Source organism: Cervus elaphus, chromosome 15 (genome assembly GCF_910594005.1).
Source record: "Cervus elaphus chromosome 15, mCerEla1.1, whole genome shotgun sequence".
Lineage (NCBI taxonomy): Eukaryota > Metazoa > Chordata > Mammalia > Artiodactyla > Cervidae > Cervus > Cervus elaphus.
This window is the reverse complement of record NC_057829.1, coordinates 10,892,737-10,910,992: the sequence shown is the minus strand read 5'-3', so window position 1 is coordinate 10,910,992 and position 18,256 is coordinate 10,892,737. Positions and strand designations below refer to the sequence as shown.

At 42.1% G+C, this 18,256-nt stretch overlaps 1 protein-coding gene across 3 annotated transcripts in view; it reads right to left on the bottom strand.

The window, feature by feature from the left end:
• The window catches only part of FMN2 (formin 2), a 336,826-nt gene that overhangs the window by 166,413 nt on the left and 152,157 nt on the right, over positions 1–18,256 (bottom strand). For 2 of the 3 annotated variants that reach the window (XM_043926779.1, XM_043926780.1), the window contains 2 exons: positions 14,872–16,706; positions 13,244–13,388 (listed from right to left, as the gene is read on the bottom strand). The exons of the other annotated variant lie outside the window; for it this stretch is intronic. In XM_043926779.1, coding sequence (XP_043782714.1) covers positions 13,244–13,388; positions 14,872–16,706 — 1,980 coding nt within the window. The remainder of the gene's footprint in view (positions 1–13,243; positions 13,389–14,871; positions 16,707–18,256) is intronic. 3 annotated transcript variants of the gene reach the window in all.

Below are 18,256 nucleotides of genomic sequence, written 5' to 3'. Positions count from 1 at the left end.
GTAGGTCTGGTGAGGTCTTTATAACCTCCAGACATCCTCTGGATTCACTGGAGAGTATATAACTCCATTGCTAACACTAGCAAGCGGGTACTCCTTCTGCCCCCTTCTGATGCCTATGTCAGAAGCTTTCTCTATCTCTTTTATACTTTAATAAAGCTTTATTACACAAAAGCTCTGAGTGATCAAGCCTCGTCTCTGGCCCCGGATTGAATTCTTCTCCTCCGGAGGCCAAGAACCCCGGCATCTTTGCGTGATTCAGCAGCAACCTTTCAGGACTTAGATTTTGCTCTCAATCCTCTTTCATATGTAAGGACTTGAGGGGAAAAAAATCCTTTGGAGTTTCCACTGGTACAGGCAGTAATCCAGTTTATAGTCAGAGTTAAGTCGGACCATAAAGAAGGCTGAGTGTTAGAGAATTGATGCTTTCAAACTGCGGGACTGGAGAAGACTCTTGAGAGTCCCTTGGACTGAAAGGAGATCAAACCAGTCAATCCTAAAGGAAATCAACCCTGAATACTCACTGGAAGGACTGATGCTGAAACTGAAGCTCCAATACTTGGGCTACCTGATGCGAAGAGCTGACTCATTAGAAAAGACCCTGATGCTGGGAAAGATTGAACGCAGGAGGAGAAGGGGATGACATGGTTGGATGGCATCACCGACTCAATGGACAAGAGTTTGAGCAAACTCTGAGAGATAGTGAAGGACAAGGAAGCCTGGCGTGCTGCAGTCCATAGCGTCACAAAGAGTTGGACACAACTAGTGACTGAACAACAACAAACCAATAGTGGACATAACCTTCATAAACACAGCAGATGCATCCTCTGGGGGCTCTGTTACTGCCCCAAAGTGTTCAAGGGAAGGTCAGTGGGTCTCCTAGAGGGCTTTTCATTATATTCCCAGGGTCCATGTTCCTGAAGAGGAAAATCACAGTCCATATCTTTAGTAGCTTCATCAAAGGAAGAAAGAGATAAATTTCTCCTTCAGAGATACATAAAATCGTTTTGCTCTGTACGTTAAAAACAAGCTTATACTTTTGACAATACACTTTCAGGGAGGTTTAACCTTTAAAAGTTTTTAAGCTTAAAAAATTAACGTTTATCCAGAAAATTATAGCCTGACATGATTATTCTATGGATAACTGGAGCTACCTGAAAAATATTTACTTTTTCATGTGTGCTTGCGTGTGTTAAGTTGCTTCAGTCATGTTGACTCTTTGTGACCCTATGGACTATAGTCCTCCGGGCTCCTCTATCCATGGAATTCTCCAGGCAAGAATACTGGAGTACCTTTTCATAAAACTAGATTTTTACTGGTAGTTACATAAATAGGTAGATCAATGGTGGGAACACTCACTGAAATCTAGAGCTGCAGCTTCCCCAGACCCTCGACACAGCAGTTACTATCTTTCCTTCAGGTTCCAGCTATCCCAGTGCATGCAAAGGTGTGCCACACAGTAGTTCTGAATTTCATTTCTATTCACATCTTTGCTGATCTTTCAATCAGGCTGTGTTGTTTTCACTTCACTGAGCTCTAACAGTTTATCACATACTCAGGATATTAACCTCTGATCAGATATGACTTGCAAATGATTTCTCCCATTTTGCGGGTTTTTAAATTTTCTTGTTTATTTTCATTGTTTCCAGCACAGATATAGTTCATCTTGATGTTGTCAAACTTTTTATATTTTTCTCATCATATGTGCTTTTGGAGTCTATCTAAGAAACCACTACACAACCCACGGTCATGAAGATCGACTATGTTTTCTCATGAGTTTCATAGTTTTAGCTCTTCTGTTTATGATCCATTTTGAGTTAACTTTTGTTCATGGTAGAGGTTAAGAGGTACAAATTAATTTTTTGCATGTGGATGTCCAGTTGTCTCAGCATCACTTGTAGAAAAATCTTTTCCTTTGCTCTTGAAATGTCTCTCTACCATTGTCAAAAATCAATAAACTATATATGTCATTATTTCTGGGCTCTTAATTCTATTCCACTGACAAATAGTCTATCCATATACCCATGCCACACTGTCTGTGATTACTGTGCCTGTGTAATCACTGGTAAACCAGGAAGTATAAGTCCTTCAACTTTATTCTCCAAGATTGTTCTGAATATTCTGGACCCCTTGCATTTTCACATGAATTTGCAAATCAACTTGTCAGTTTCTGGGAGAGAGAAAGGTAGTTGGGACGTTGACTAGAACTGTGTTCTATAATCCGTGGAACAATTTGGTGGTGTCTTCTATAAATACAGTGCATCATTCTGTTTATTGGAATCCACCTTAGCTTTCTTTGGGGTTTTCTCGTTTTCAGTGTATAAGTGTTACACTTATTTTGTTAAATTTATACCCAAGTATTTTACTTTCTTGATGCTATTGTAAAGGAAACTATCTATATAATTACATTTTCACAGCGTTAATTGCTAGTGTCTAGAAATAGAATTGATTTTTGTACACTGACTTCATATCTTGTTCAATCTTCTTGAATTCCTTTATTATTTTTCAAAATAATGGTTTTTTTCAGTGGATTCTTTTAGGGTTTTTTCCCATATAAAATATCATGTCACTTACAAAGAAAAGATAGTTTCAGTTCTTCCATCCCAATCTAGATGTCATTTACATATTTCCTTTTCTTGCCCAATTGCCCTGACAAGAGTCTCTAACATATTGTTAAACAGAAGTGGTGTAAATAGACACCTTCCTCTCTTTCCAGACTTCAGGGCAAAAGCATTCAGTCTTCCAATGAGCTGTGGGTTTTTCACAGACACTCCCCAGCAGATTGAGGAAGTTCCCTTCTATGCCCAGTTTGCTGAGTGTCTCTATCATGAAAGGCTGCAGGATTTTGTCAAATGTTCTTTCTGCATCTATTGAGATATTCATAGGGCTTTGATCCTTTATGTTGTATATGACAATAATTGATTTCCATATATGTAATCTCACATTCTTAGGATGAATCCCATTGGCCATGACATATAATTTTTTATATATGTTGTTGGATTCCATTTGCAGCATTTGGAGAGAATTTATGTCTGTATTTGTAAAGGATATTGGTCTGTACTTTATTCTGTGATGAGTTTGATATTGATTATGATAGAAAAATGGTCTCACAGAATAAGATAGGATGTGTTCCCTCCTATTTCATTTTTAAGGAGTTTGTGAATGATCAGTGGTAATTCTTCTTCAAATGTCTGATATAATTCACCAGTGAAGCCATATGGGATTGAGCTTTTCTTTGTGAGTAGTTTTTGGAGGGTTGTTTTGTCTCTTACTAATTAAGTCTCTACTTTCTCTAGACCTATTCAGACTTTCTATTTCTTCCTAAGTCAGTGTTTTTTTTAAAGAATCTATCCATTTCATCTAAGTTAACTAATGTGTTGTTATATGATTATTTGTAGTACTTATCCTTTTTTATTTCATGAGGTCTGTAGTGATATCTTTTTTCCTGATTTTAGTAATTTGAATCTTTGTATTTTTCATGGTCCAGCTGAAGGTCTGTTAATTTTGTTATCTTCTCAGAGAATCAATTTTTGGTTACATTTACTTTCTCTATTATTTTTCTATTCTGTTTCATTTATTTCCACTCCAGTGTTTATTATTTCCTTCTTTCTATTTGCTTTGGGCTTACTTTGCTTTTCCTTTTTAGTTTTTTAAGGTGGAAGGCAAGATTGATTTCAGATTTTTTTAAATAAGATATTTATAGCTATAAATTTTTCTAAGCCCTGATTTAGTTGCATGGTATTAAATATATTTATCATAATAAATATAAATATGCATTGCATATAAAATATGTATTAAGTATATATATTTATATATAGTATAAAATTTAATATATTGGATTTCATTTATACTGATCTTGAAGTATTTTCTATTTTTTCTTGTGAATTCTTTTTTAAATCATTTGTTACCTGAGTTTCGTATTTACAGATCTGAAAATTCCCCCAAATTTCTTTGTTTTTGCTTTCTAATTTAATTCCATTATGACCAGAAACCATACTTTGTCTTTCAATAGTTTTAAATGTATTAAGGCATTGATCTCAAGTTTATAAAGGCTTGCTTTTGTGTGTCCTCGCACATGGTCCATCCTAGAGAACATTCTGTGTATGTCTGAGCAGTATGTTTGTTTGGGTATGCTGACTGGGTGCAATGCTCCATTCTTTTAAAGCTAGTCTGTTTATGCTGTTGTCCAAGTCTTCTAGTTCCTCATTAACTTTCTGCTTAACTTTTAAACTTTTACTTATCTATCTTTGGCTGTGCTGGGTCTTCATTGCTATGCACAGGCTTTCCCTAGTTGCAGCGAGTGGGGGCTACTCTCTAGTGGCACACAGGATTCTTGTTGCAATCTCCCCTCTTGTTGCAGAGCACAGGCTCTGGAGTGTGCAGGCTTCAGCAGGTGCAGCTTGCAGGCTCCAGAGCAAAAGCAGAGTAGCAGCTGTACACAGGCTTAGGTGCCCCACAGCACACGGGGTCTTTCCAGGCCCAGAATCAAACCAGTGTCCCCTCCACTGCAGGGCAGATTCTTAAACCCTGGGCCACCAGGGAAGCCCTGCTTAACTTCCCATCCATTACTGAAAGTGGGCTATTAAACTGTTCACATATTATTGATTTCTCCTTTAAATTCTGTCCGTTTTTTCTTCATGCATTGTGGGACACTTGATAGATGCCTGTGTTTAGAAATCTTCCTGGTAGATTGACTCTTTTATTATCATGGCATGTCCCCCTTTATCTCTACTAACATTTTTAAGTCTGTATTACCTGATATCAGTACAGCTACTCCAGCTCTTTTATGGTTGTTTAAAGTTGTTCTTTTTATTTTCAACATATTTATATCTTTGAATCTGAAGTATGTCTCTTATATACTTAGATTTCTTTTTATCCAATCTGATAATGTCTGCCTTTTGAGTGGATTGTTTAATACATTCACAGTTAATGTAATTATCCATATGGCTGAACTTACAACTGCTATTTTTCATTGGGTTTTCTATATATCTTGAGTCTTTTCTGTTTCTCTATTCTTCCCTTATTGTCTTCTTTTGTAGTGGGTGGATTTGTGTCTTAGTGGTTGTTCAAGGGCTTACAATATTTATCTTAAATATCAGAATTTACATTTATATTGACTTAATTCAGGAAATACAGGAACTTTACTCCTCTATAGCTCCATTCACTCCCAACCTTTTTACATTATTACCGTTATAATCATAGAAGTTGACAAGAGAGAGATACATTTCTATCGTTACATTAACCTACTCATTTACCTTTTATTGTTCTCTTCACTCTTTTCTGTAGATGCACACTCCACATGGCATCACTCTCTGACTCCAATACAGCTTTTGTTTCTACTGGTTTCCTTTGTTCTCAAATATATTTCATTTCTGGATGTCACAGGTTCAACAACATGCATACTGTTTTATGCAGTTATTTTAAAGTCAGTCAGAAGAATCAGGAGAAGCACACAGCTATATTATATTTTATATAGATGAGAATTGTGTTTACCAATGATGTGTGTGTGTGCGCGGACGCATGTCTTCTGTAATTTACCTTCACATTGAAGAACACCCTTTAGTGTCAGAAGGCAGGTCTGTTAGCAACTAATTCTCACAGTTTTGTTTCTCCGAGGATGCCTCTATTCCACTTTCATTTATGAACACTTGTTTTGCTGGATGTAAGGTCTCGGTTTGCCGCTTTCATTTCAGTATCTGAATGACGTCGCACTGCCTCTTGGCCTCCATTACTTCTTGATAAGCGTGCTTCTGATATCACTGGGATTTCCTTGTGTGTGATGAGTTATTTCTCTCTCACTGCTTTCAAGATTCTTCCTTTATTTTTGGCTTTCAACATTTTGACTAAGATATGACTGAGTTCTCTTTGTATTTGCTTACTTGAAGTTCACTAAACTTAGACATGTACATTACTAGATTTTTTAAAAATAAAATTTAGGAACTTTTCACCCATTACAATTTCATGTATTTTTCCCAGTACCTTTTTCTCCCTCCATTCCTTCTGATACATTTCATGTACATTGATTACTTAATGATATCCCACATTTTTCTGAGGTTTTGACTTCCTTTTTTCTGTTTTTTCAGACTACAAAATCTCTACTGATTTATCTTTAAGTTGACTGAGTTTTTTCTGCTATCTGCCAGAAACCAACTGCCTGACCATTTAGTGCTTTTTTTCATTTTGATTACTATACTTTTCAACTCCAGATTTTTAAAATAATTTCTTTTTACTGGCATTCTCAATTTAATGAGACAATATCATCATACATCCCTTTATTTTTTAGAAATAATTTTCTTCAGTTTTCTGGAGACATTTAAAATGGTGCTTTGAAATTCATTTCTGTTAGATACAACATCTGGGCCCCCATGAAAGAAGTTCCTGCTGCCTGTTTGTTTGTATCTCTGTATGTGGGTCATACTTTTTTGCTTCTCTGTATGTCTCATTTGGGTTTCCCAGGTGGTTCAGTGTTGAAGAATTGACCTGCCAAGCAGGAAACATGGGTTGGATCCCTGGGTCAGGAAGATCCCCTAGAGAAGGAAATGGCAACCTCCAGTATTGTTGCCTGGGAAATCCTACGGACAGAGGGAGCTGGCGGGCTATACTCCATGGGTTTGCAAAGAATCAGACATGACCTAGCAACTAAAACAGCAAACAACAACATGTCTCACTTACTGTTGTTGAAAACTGGACATTTCAGATAACATATCAGAAGCTCTGGGTACAGACCTGTCTCTTTCCAGCCCCAGAACTCACTGTCTTTGTATTTGCTTGTTCATTTGCTTAGTGACTTGGCTGTACTACCTTGGGGAAGTCTGTCCCTGAGGCAATGTGCAGCCTAACCTTACTGCACACACTCTTCTCCTTGTTTTTATCTAAAGCAAAAGCTAAAGAGTATGCTTCTGCTCCCTTAACCACTTAAAGCTCTCCTCTTAACCATTTTGTGGGTGTGAGGCATTTACAGAATTTCTCCCCACACTGAGCCAGGAACTAGTAACTTTGATTTTCTCTAATCATTCCTGAGAAGGTGCAGCCTGGGGTATGCACACAGCTTTCTGATTGCCAGACATAACTGACTTTATTTTTAAGCCGGGCTTAGGATTCTTCCCCAGATAACGTTTGCACAACGTGTGTTTAAGAGTCTCGAGCAATGAAGATTCTGCTCAATTCTGATGAATCTGTATGAGGTTTGGGGACACTGTTCAAGTACCCTGTGTCCTTGTCCTGATGGCTTCTGAGCAGAGGCAACGTGCACGGCCTTCCCAACCTCTAGAGCTGACTATGAACCCAGACAGCCCTTCTCAGATGCTTCCTTAGTTCTCCATGCTTGCCTGAAACAGAGCTTCTGCAAGAGGACTGAAGAAAGTAGAAATGCTGGCTTCCTGCCTCCCCCAGGGCATAGCCACAGTCACAGACAGAACTGTGGGTGCACACAGCCTGTGGCTGGAATAGAGCTGCTCAGAGCTCAGATGCCATGGGTCTGAGTTTCAGGAAATTTTCTTGAGTGGGTGTTTCTCCCTCTTCTCTATGCCCTAAGGACAGTTTCCAGAGACTTTAGATAAGTTGTTTTGTTACAATTCTCACCAGTTAAATTGCTGTTTTACTGGAAGAGGACCTGCCAAGGTGCTTGTCTGTCGGTCCAGAAGGTCCAACTTCAAAGACATTTTTAACATATTTCAGATGGAGTTTCAAGTTACAAGTTTAGTAATTCTAAAAATTCACTTATTAACATAACCAACAATAAGCATATATGTTAGATATTTTCCATTATGAACATAGTTTTGAAAAATAAACATGCACTTATTTACTTGTTGCTGTTGTTCGGTCACTAAGTCGTGTCCAACTCTTTGTGACCCCATGGACTACAGTATGCCAGGCTTCCCTGTCCTTCATTATCTCCCAGAGTTTGCTCAAATTCATGGCCATGGTGTTGGTGAGGCTATCTCACCATCTCATTCTCTGCTGTCCTCTTCTCCTTTTGCATTCAACCTTCCCCAGCATCAGGGTCTTTTAAGTTTAAAAAAAAAAAACAAACTAGAGATACCAACAAGAACATTAATTTTTCTTCTAAGCCTTAAATTGTGTCCCCAAATAATGGGGAACATTCTTCAGCTTAGGTCACAGGAAGTACCCTGGGAACAACCAGTCTACTGTCAGCAGCATCACTTCTGCTCTCTTGGGTAGCCCAGAATCCTGCTGCTGTCCATGGAACAGAAACATACACTCCACTATGTAGCGCCAAGACAACAAAATCAGTTCTCACTCGTATGTCCAATGAGAAAAATCTAAGGACTTTTGGTGGAGGATGAAAAGGACCCACATTCAGTGATGGGAAATGACTGTCAACAGCCCACACCCACAGCCAGACAGGAGCTTCTCGAACACAGAAGCCTGCTGCTCCACTGCCTGATTTCCTAGGGTTTTAAACAAGATGCAAGGTTAATCCTTGCTCATGGTGCTGTTTTCCAAATCCAACAGTTATTCCTCTGTACAAGGCCCACTTCCAGCCTCATCTCCTCTCACAGCCACATCCTAAGTCCAGAAACTCACACTACTCCAGAGTCCTGATTGCAGGCAGTGCCCACCGTGACAGAACTGGTCAGTGTGGCTCTCGAGGGGAGCCCCCAGGACCTCTGCGCTCCCCCTGGCGTGGCTGCCACTTGTCTCTGCTGTGCTCCCAGCTCCAATGGATAAGCTCTGTTCCCCCTGGGTCAAGGAAGGCTACAATGCTGAACATAACTGGTGACCCCTCTTCCCTTCAGTTTCCTGTGTTCTCCACATCTGATAAAACACTCTTCCATCATCTGATCAAAAAGTCTTCCCTCCCTTAGGCATAGATGGGTTTTAGTCTCCCACAGATAATCATATAACAAAGTGAATCTTAAGTATGTTTTCCAAACCCTTTTTTCAATGTTGATGTATCATAATAAACACCCCAGTGGTTAAAACTTAACACCCTTTTCTAATATGCCTAGACCAACAAAATCTTAATATCATCATCGTATATAAATAAAAACTCCCAAAGAATTAAACTTCAACATCATAATTAAATCTTCACAATTCAAAGGACAATCAAATATAATTTTCCTAGTACATCTAGCAAGGTCATGGATCATTAGCCTAATTATATTTCCTTTTTTTTTTTAATGCCATTTGACATTCTGTTCATTTGTTTTTTAGCCATCTATTTAGAAATGCAAAAATAATATTTTGACTAAAAGAAAAACTTTTAAAAAGAGGTTATTATTGTTGCATTCTTTGAATTGACTGGGTATGCTCTACAAATAGTTTTAGGAAAAGCATCTCCAAAAATATAATGAATGTTTCAACATCTAAAGCAAATCTAGAATCCACAATATGTATGTTCATCTAACTATAGCTTTGTATTTTGATGTGAGGCTTGCAAAAGAAATGCATTATGAAAAGCAGATACTATGTTAAAGGTTACAAAGTACCAAATATTAATGATGTATTCCCCAAAACAGATCTAAATTGTCTTATTATAATTGGTATTTCAGATACTATTTTAGGTCTAAGAGACAAACAGAACCATCCAATCAAAACACAGCCTTGCCATGCTACAAGAGGAAAACTCAACACCATTACAAACAACTAGGCCTGTCTGATTATCATGCAGGCCATCAGCCTGTGAACACTGAAATATCCACTGACACTGATATCCATAAAATATGATAAAACATGTTTTTAAATCTGAAGAGAAAGATTTGCAATTAGTAAAAGTAAGGCACAGGACTTCCCTGGTGGTCCAGTGGATAAGAATCTGCCTGCCAATCCAGGTTCACTCCCTGGTCTGGGAAGCTCACACATGCCACGGAGCTACTAAGCCTGTACCCCACAACCACGGAGCCCATACACAAGGGTGGACTGAGCTGATGTGAGGCTGCAGAGACAGTGGCAACAGAGGGTGAACCGAGCCCACACGCCGGCAGGCTCCCCGGCTGTCATGTTTCCACTGTTACTATCACTACTGCTGAAGCTGCTGCTGCTACTGTGTTTCCCAAAATATATTTTCTCAGGAACTCATTTGACACTGGATTAACTAGAAACTTCTTTCTGAGGGAATTCTGTCAAAATTATTCCAGTGTACATCCTCTCACTTTCCTGCTCATACGCTCAGTTAAACTTAATCTTTAATTGGACATGAAGATCTTGAAGTGGCTTAGGATCACTCAACATTAACAGTCACTGAGCTTGCCTGTGAGTGGCAGGACATGGGTCACATGTACTCACTCCAGAGGGTTTCTTAAAAACCTTAAAAATGGACAGGTTTGTGTGTGTGCAATGTGTCAAATAGGGGCCTCAGGCGACACTGGTTTTTCCATCTTCCTCTTCACTCCTTGGGAGATGGGGCTGCTATTGTGCCAAATCAGCAGAGTGATGTTTAATTCTGACCTGGACGCATCACACTCATTTGATAAAGGAGAACTAGGTGAAAGAACAGTCTGATAAACTCCCGGTACCCTCTCAGCAAATCTCCTTATGCTTTCATAACCACAGTGAAGATGGGTGAGCTAAGACATTAGCACAGAACTTAAGCACAGGTGCCAGGAGAAAAAGTGAAAGGCTCTGTCTTGAGTTACTTGGGGGAGAAAGGATTGAGAAATACAGACACTCCATACTGCTGCCACTGGGCACCCACAGAGCATCCTCCTTCTCATCATGCCACACAGCAAGGTGTCCAGCCGAGGAACCTCCGTTACCACACCGAAGACGTGTTTTCTGAGAGTTATTAGAGGCCAGAACATTCAGCCACACTCTTAGTCTCAAGAGGACAACAGATCACAAAAAATATTTTAGCTATTTTGAAGTATTTAAAGAAAACCGGAATTCTTAGCTTCCATCACATATGAGAAGAGTAGCTTGAAACACCTTCATAAAACCACATCACAACATTAATGGTTATTAATTTCATTGGAAATAAATGTTTGCATATGGTAAGGGGGACCACATGTTAACAGTTTGAACTGTGCATGTCTACATACATCCAGATTTTTTTCAATAGCAAATATTGCAGTGCTGCACAAGCTTAGGGTGGTTGCATCCATAGACATGGAACCATAGAGAGGGACCCCAAGTACAAAGGACTGACTCATTTATATGGAGATTTTCAGCTCCTCAGAGGGCTGGCACTCTTGACCCCACGTTGCCTGCATCCAGAAAATATGTTTTCCTTACACAAAATTTTAAATTAGATGGAAATTTTAAAGTAGATGGAATGGATAGATTTTTCTTCCAAACACAACACAGTTAAATAAAACTAGCTTTCTTCAGCCATATAATCGTTTGTAGTAGATTGGTCTCTCACCAACACATCAGAAAAAAAAATACTTTTCCTTCCAAAAACAAATCTGAAAAGCAGGGCTGAGAACTAGACCCTGGCCAAGAAGATGTTGACAAGCTCATTGGGAGTCAGGATGAAGACGGGTCCACAAACTGTCTTTAAGCTGAAGGTCAACAGCTGCATCACCACCAATGGGTACAAATGATAATCCTGGCAAAGGTCTGTCCCCATGGTTTACGGAACAGGCTCATGACAGGGTGAGGTAACTGTGTTGAGATGATGCTCCACTCAGATGTGCAGCTTGCATGCAAGGAGGCATCTCACGACAACTAGCTGAGGTTGCTGTCTTCATGATTTGGATATAGTCTCATTTCAGGAGGCTTAAAAACTGAACATGATGTCAAAGCAATCATAAAATCCTATACTTTCAGGCATTATGAGACAGCTTGCTTATCTACGTTCACTTAACAAAGAAAAGGCAGCGATGGGAGGCAGGGAGGGCAAGAATTTCATCCCATAACATAGATGTCCCGTGTCATTCCTGTCCGCTTGATAGGTAATGGCCCTGAAGCCCAGCCCTCCATGGCATCTATGCTGCCCTGCCCATATTCCTCACCTAAACAGCTTTCCCATCACCAGTACCATCCACGAGAAGAGACATGATGACTCAGTCTATGCATCCTATGTACAAAGATGCTGTGGAATAGAGGTAAATAGATATAGACCATATCACCCCTCAGAAAAAATGTGGTTCTCCATTCACCTTTATTCCATGACAAAGCCACCTTGACCAAATTGATTATTGTGAGATAAGTGATTTTCTGGCTTTAATCATTATCAGGAATAGTCATGGGTATGTATAAAGTCCTCCTCCTCCAGTCGCCTGGTTTATTTGCAGAACAAGTGTTCATTCAGTGCCTACAAGGTGCAGGTTTACCATTGTTTCTGATATAAAGTCACCAGCAACCAGCTGTGTCACAATAAATGGTTCTGAAAAATTCACTGTGTCACATTTGAGTTTGCATCCCTCTCAGAGCAATAGAGACGTGTGGGGTGAGTCTGAAGTGAATACGGATGAAAACAACTCTGGGTCAAATGTCTAGCTACAGCTTTCAGGTCAGAGCAAAAGTTCACAGGACCATATCACCCTCAGTTTTCACTCATCTGGGGAGGCTGTGCCAGGAGAGTCCTGAGGCTTCAGACCTCAATTCTCACTCTTTCTTTCACCCAAAAAGACAGAGCTGCTACCACCCCTCTTCAGGGTGAACGATGCATACCACCAGCAGTGCCTTCCTTCTGAGCTCACTGTTCTGGGCTTTACTACACTTTCCTCAATGGCTGCCTTGAGAGACATACAAAAATATTTCATGATCAAGGCCACTGTGTGGACCAGTGGGAAAATACTGTATGAAAATGTTTTCTTCCAAATGCACTTTTCTTTCTCTCTAGGACTCAAGTGTCACAGGATTCATCGAAGGATCTAACACAGAATGGAGAAGCTGGAACTGGATACAAGAGTCTCTTCTCTGTGTCAAGTTCAAGGTGGTTATTTACTTAAGTTCTACAGGGCATCCACTCAGGTGTTAGAATAGGCACAAAATACCAAACACATGATTGGTTACTAAGGACTGGATTTCTTGCTTAATTTCCAGTTTGTTTCTAGACAACTAATTATAAAAACAAGCAATTGCTAAAATCTTGGAAATATGGATCATGGGGCTACAAATCAATTAGTCAGAACATGATCACTTCGTGGAGATGATTATTTGCTGTTCTATCTGGGAAAATCTTACTTAACCGCATGTTCTAAAATGCTAACACCTGTTATCCACTTACAAACTGTGGAGGGGACACAGCCCTGAAAGTGGTGTCAACGTTTTTCTCCAATGAAAGTTCACACTTATGCCCAAAATACTATCCTATTTCAGAAAACACATGAATACTCACTTGCTTAGCCTTGGTCTTTGTGATGGTATCAGAAATGGGTTTCTTCCTTTCCTTGACAGTAGACTTAGAAAACAATTCCTCAAATTCATGACAATCTATGGATGGCTCTTCAATTTTTTCCCAAATAAGTGAAGCACTGGAGTCTCTAAAGTTAAGCAAAAACCCATGAGAGAGCCGTCAAACTGGACTGCAGGGACAGGAGGACAGAGGCACCAGAGGGGCAAGGAGAGGATGAAGGGAGGTTGGGGGTGGGGGAGATGCTCTTTTCTGTAAGATCAGCGCTTGTTTACTCAACCAACATGATGAGAAACGGCATCAATACAGGAGAATCTTTGCCTAGAAAGGAATTCTTTCTGGGCATTTCCAGGAATTCTCAGTCATCAAGTCATTGTATAAAACATGTTAAGAACCCTTTTCAGTATGGCTCTCCAAGCAAGAAATGTCTGATATCTCACATTCCAACCTGACCCATAAGTTTTGTGGGTTAAAAAGAAATCATTTTCTGCCTACAGAGTGGCATTTCTGTCTCCCTACCACTGTCCAGCACTCATGTCATCTGACTCCTCAGTGACCACAGAGATAGGTAGTACCACCTAAAAATGAAGGTCCATTTAAAAAAGCAAAACAACAAAATAAAGAACTTCATATAATGTATATGGAAAAAATGAGTTTGGAGCACAGCTGGAAATGATGCAATTGGAAGTGACCTGGCAAAGTACTCAGAGAATGAACAGCAAAGTTAGAAGCAGTCAAAATAGACCCTCCACTATGATTCAGAGAAGAGAAAATTAATATAAGAAATGACGATGAGTCTAGTAAATATTCTATTTCTAAATCTGTGCCACATCACACACAGCTACAAATTCAAAGTCATGAGAACTTGGGATAAGAATATCCAGGGGAAATTTAAAGGGCATGTTTTCTCTGGCACCATCCCAGGGCTCAGGGAACCAGGTTCTGGACCATCCGTGGGTAAGTAATACACCAGCAGCAAACCTGCTGGGAGGCATTCTTTTATAGATATCGTGTCTTTCATAAAAGTCATGTAAGTCTGTGATTTTATGACCTCTCAGCGTTGCAAATCATCTATAGAAGTACCATGAAATGGTCAGACCTAAATCATTTCACACACAGGGTGAAATCCACACATGTGGATTTTTGTGTATCATTTTTCTGAATAGTAAAACAAGACCATGCCTTCAAAAGGATGCAGAATACATCCTCAAGGGTTTGTCTGTTTAATGATTTGATTTACTTTTATAAGCTATTTGTCACAGTGAGGCTTTGCAACAAGGCAACAGCTCACATAGGCCAAGAGAGATCTATCCTCCATCCTTAAAAGGTCGATTAAAAACTAAATATGTTGAGGTTTGACAGAAAACAACAAAATTCTGTAAAGCAATTATCTTCCAATTAAAAAAGAAATAAATTAATTAAAAAACATTATCGACAGAAATGTGTACATTGATACACATGATTTATCACTTGGATACTTCTGGGGAAAAGTCTAAAATTGCTCCACTAAATATTGATGTAAAAACCTACAGGCTAGCTTTGGAGTGGTACAGAGAGGAACCCACTTCTCTCATGTTGACAGATTAGGCAAAGACAAGCCCGGCTGGTGTTACCTTCTACTGTGCAGCTGAATTCTTGTCCAATATAGAGGCTTCATCGGCCGACAAGGCTCTACTGGCTGCTTCCTACTCCCTTTTTCCTGGTTCATCCCAAATCCAAACAAGCCAAGAGGCAACGGAGGAGGAAGAAAGCCACACACCTGAGGTGTTGGTAAAGTGCTACTCCCAACTTGTCGTGGGAGAGGAAGGCCTGATCCAGGAGGGGGTGGGGGCGGAGGGGTTAGAGGAGGTGGAATCCCTACACCCGGAGGAGGAGGAGGAGGAGGTGGGGCAGGAGGTATTCCTTCACTGGGAAGAGGTGGGGGAGGAGGGGCGGTGGGGGGTATTCCCACCCCTGGAAGAGGAGGGGGAGGAGGGATCCCCACCCCTGGAAGAGGAGGGGGAGGAGGAATCCCCATCCCTGGAAGAGGAGGGGGAGGAGGGATCCCCACCCCTGGAAGAGGAGGGGGAGGAGGAATCCCCATCCCTGGAAGAGGAGGGGGAGGAGGGATCCCCACCCCGGGAAGAGGTGGGGCGGGAGGGATCCCCACCCCAGGAAGAGGGGGGGCAGGAGGGATCCCCACCCCTGGAAGAGGAGGGGGAGGAGGAATCCCCACCCCTGGAAGAGGAGGGGGAGGAGGGATCCCCACCCCGGGAAGAGGTGGGGTGGGAGGGATCCCCAACCCGGGAAGAGGGGGGGCGGGAGGGATCCCCACCCCGGGAAGAGGGGGGGCGGGGGGAATTCCCACCCCGGGAAGAGGAGGGGGAGGAGGGGGAGGAGGGATCCCCACCCCGGGAAGAGGGGGGGCGGGGGGAATTCCCACCCCGGGAAGAGGAGGGGGAGGAGGGGGAGGAGGGATCCCCACCCCAGGAAGAGGTGGGGCGGGAGGGATCCCCACCCCAGGAAGAGGGGGGGCGGGAGGGATCCCCACCCCTGGAAGAGGAGGGGGAGGAGGAATCCCCACCCCTGGAAGAGGAGGGGGAGGAGGGATTCCCACCCCGGGAAGAGGAGGGGCGGGAGGAATTCCTACCCCAGGAAGATGTGGGGGAGGTGGTATTCCCATGGTGGGAAGAGGCGGGGCGGGAGGAATTCCCATCCCGGGAAGAGGGGGGGCGGGAGGAATTCCCACTCCAGGCAAAGGTGGAGGAGGGGGTGGCAGCATCTCTGGACCTAGAGAAGGAGGAGGTGAGAGGCCTGCTGGGCTGGGCAGTCCAGGCCCAGGTGCACCGGGGGTCAGGGGTGCTAGGGAAGCCTCCATGCCCAGGCCAGGCATCAGAGAGGAGGTCTCTGGAGGCAGAGGTGGTGCAGTGGGGATGTCATAGCCGTTTCCAGAGGAGGGGAAAGCAGAGTGCTCGTGGCTGGTTTCTAACCCAGTGTGAAGAGGAGGATGGGAAGGCTGGGACCTGGCCTGTCCTTGACTGTCAGACCAGGGGAGGGATGCAGGCGGTGGAGGCTGGAGGGATGGCTGTGCATCAAGCTGAACTGATATTCGCCTTGGAGACACGACCAAAGAGATTTCTGAGCAGAACTTGGTCTGAGGTCCCGACGGCAAGGGCAGCCCCGCTGATTCTCCATGTGCGGTCAAGGGTGGGGGGCCCACTGGTGCGGCCCCCCCAGGAGGAAGTGCCAGCACACCACCCTCTTCCATCGGGGACGTCTGGATGGACTTGGCCTGTACTATCCTTTCATATCCAACATCCTTTTCGCCCAACCTGAGGGCTTCCAGACCCGTGTCTAGGGTGGGGTATTGCTTCTCCAGCTCAGCTATCTTGGTCTTCAGATCCTCAATGGTCTGCTCCAGCCGTTGGATGACAGTGGCCTGACCCTCAGACTTCATGTCGCACACTTCCTGGGGGGCAACACAGACATCGCAGTTAAACAGAAAATCAGGGATACTCCAAACGTCAAAAACTAGACCTACCAAACTCAGCAAAATGTATTCGTTTGTTACTTCTAAAAGCTCGCTCCATGGAAACACAGTATTAGTTCTACTATGTGTCCCTTCTTCGCTGCCCTTGGATTTCAAAGTGGATTACATACATGACCATGAGGTCCTAAGGCCCTTCTCTAATAAATCTTCAAATGAAATTGTGGAAGATCAGCAGACCTCGGTGAAAAGGGAAGCCAAGACTGAGTGACAGACCCACTTAATTTCACCATAGACTACTCTCCTTCTTGCCCAGGAACATCTGCTATATGAAGACATTTCCTTAAGATATTTTAAATCCTAAGATTTAAAGTTAATTGCAACTTTTAAAAAGCAATCTCTATAACAGTCCCCAGTAAAATCATGAGAAATATTTGCAACATCCACACAAGCATGTACAGGCATGTCTTATGTGCATGTATAGAACTTATATCACACTTCAGTTCAGTCAGTTCAGTCACTAAGTTGTGTCTGACTCTGCGACCCCATGAATCGCAGCACGCCAGGCCTCCCTGTCCATCACCAACTCCCGGAGTTTATCCAAACTCATTTCCATTGAGTCGGTGATGCCATCCAGCCATCTCATCCTCTGTCGTCCCCTTCTCCTCCTGCCCCTAATCCTCCCAGCATCAGGGTCTTTTCCAATGAGTCAACCTTTTGCATGAGGTGGCCAAAGTATCGGAGTTTCAGCTTCAGCATCAGTCCTTCCAATGAACACCCAGCACTGATCTCCTTTAGGATGGACTGGTTGGATCTCCTTGCAGTCCAAGGGACTCTCAAGAGTCTTCTCCAACACCACAGTTCAAAAGCATCAATTCTTTGGCACTCAGCTTTCTTCACAGTCCAACTCTCACATCCATACATGACTACTGGAAAAACCATAGCCTTGACTAGGCAGACCTTTGTTGACAAAGTAATGTCTCTGCTTTTTAATATGCTATCTAGGGTGGTCATAACTTCCCTTCCAAGGAGTAAGCGTCTTTTAATTTCATGGCTGCAATCACCATCTGCAGTGATTTTGGAGCCCAAAAAAATAAAGTCTGACACTGTTTCCACTGTCTCCCCATCTATTTCCCATGAAGTGATGGGACCAGATGCCATGATCTTAGTTTTCTGAATGTTGAGCTTTAAGCTAACTTTTTCACTCTCCTCTTTCACTTTCATCAAGAGGCTTTTTAGTTCCTCTTCACTTTCTGCCATAAGGGTGGTGTCATCTGTATGTCTGAGGTTATTGATATTTCTCCCAGCAATCTTGATTCCAGCTTGTGCTTCTTCCAGCCCAGCGTTTCTCATGATGTACTCTGCATATAAGTTAAATAAGCAGGGTGACAATATACAGCCCTGACATAATCCTTTTCCTATTTAGAACCAGTCTGTTGTTCCATGTCCAGTTGTAACTGTTGCTTCCTGACCTGCATACAGGTTTCTCAAGAGGCAGGTCAGGTGGTCTGGTATTCCCATCTCTTTCAGAA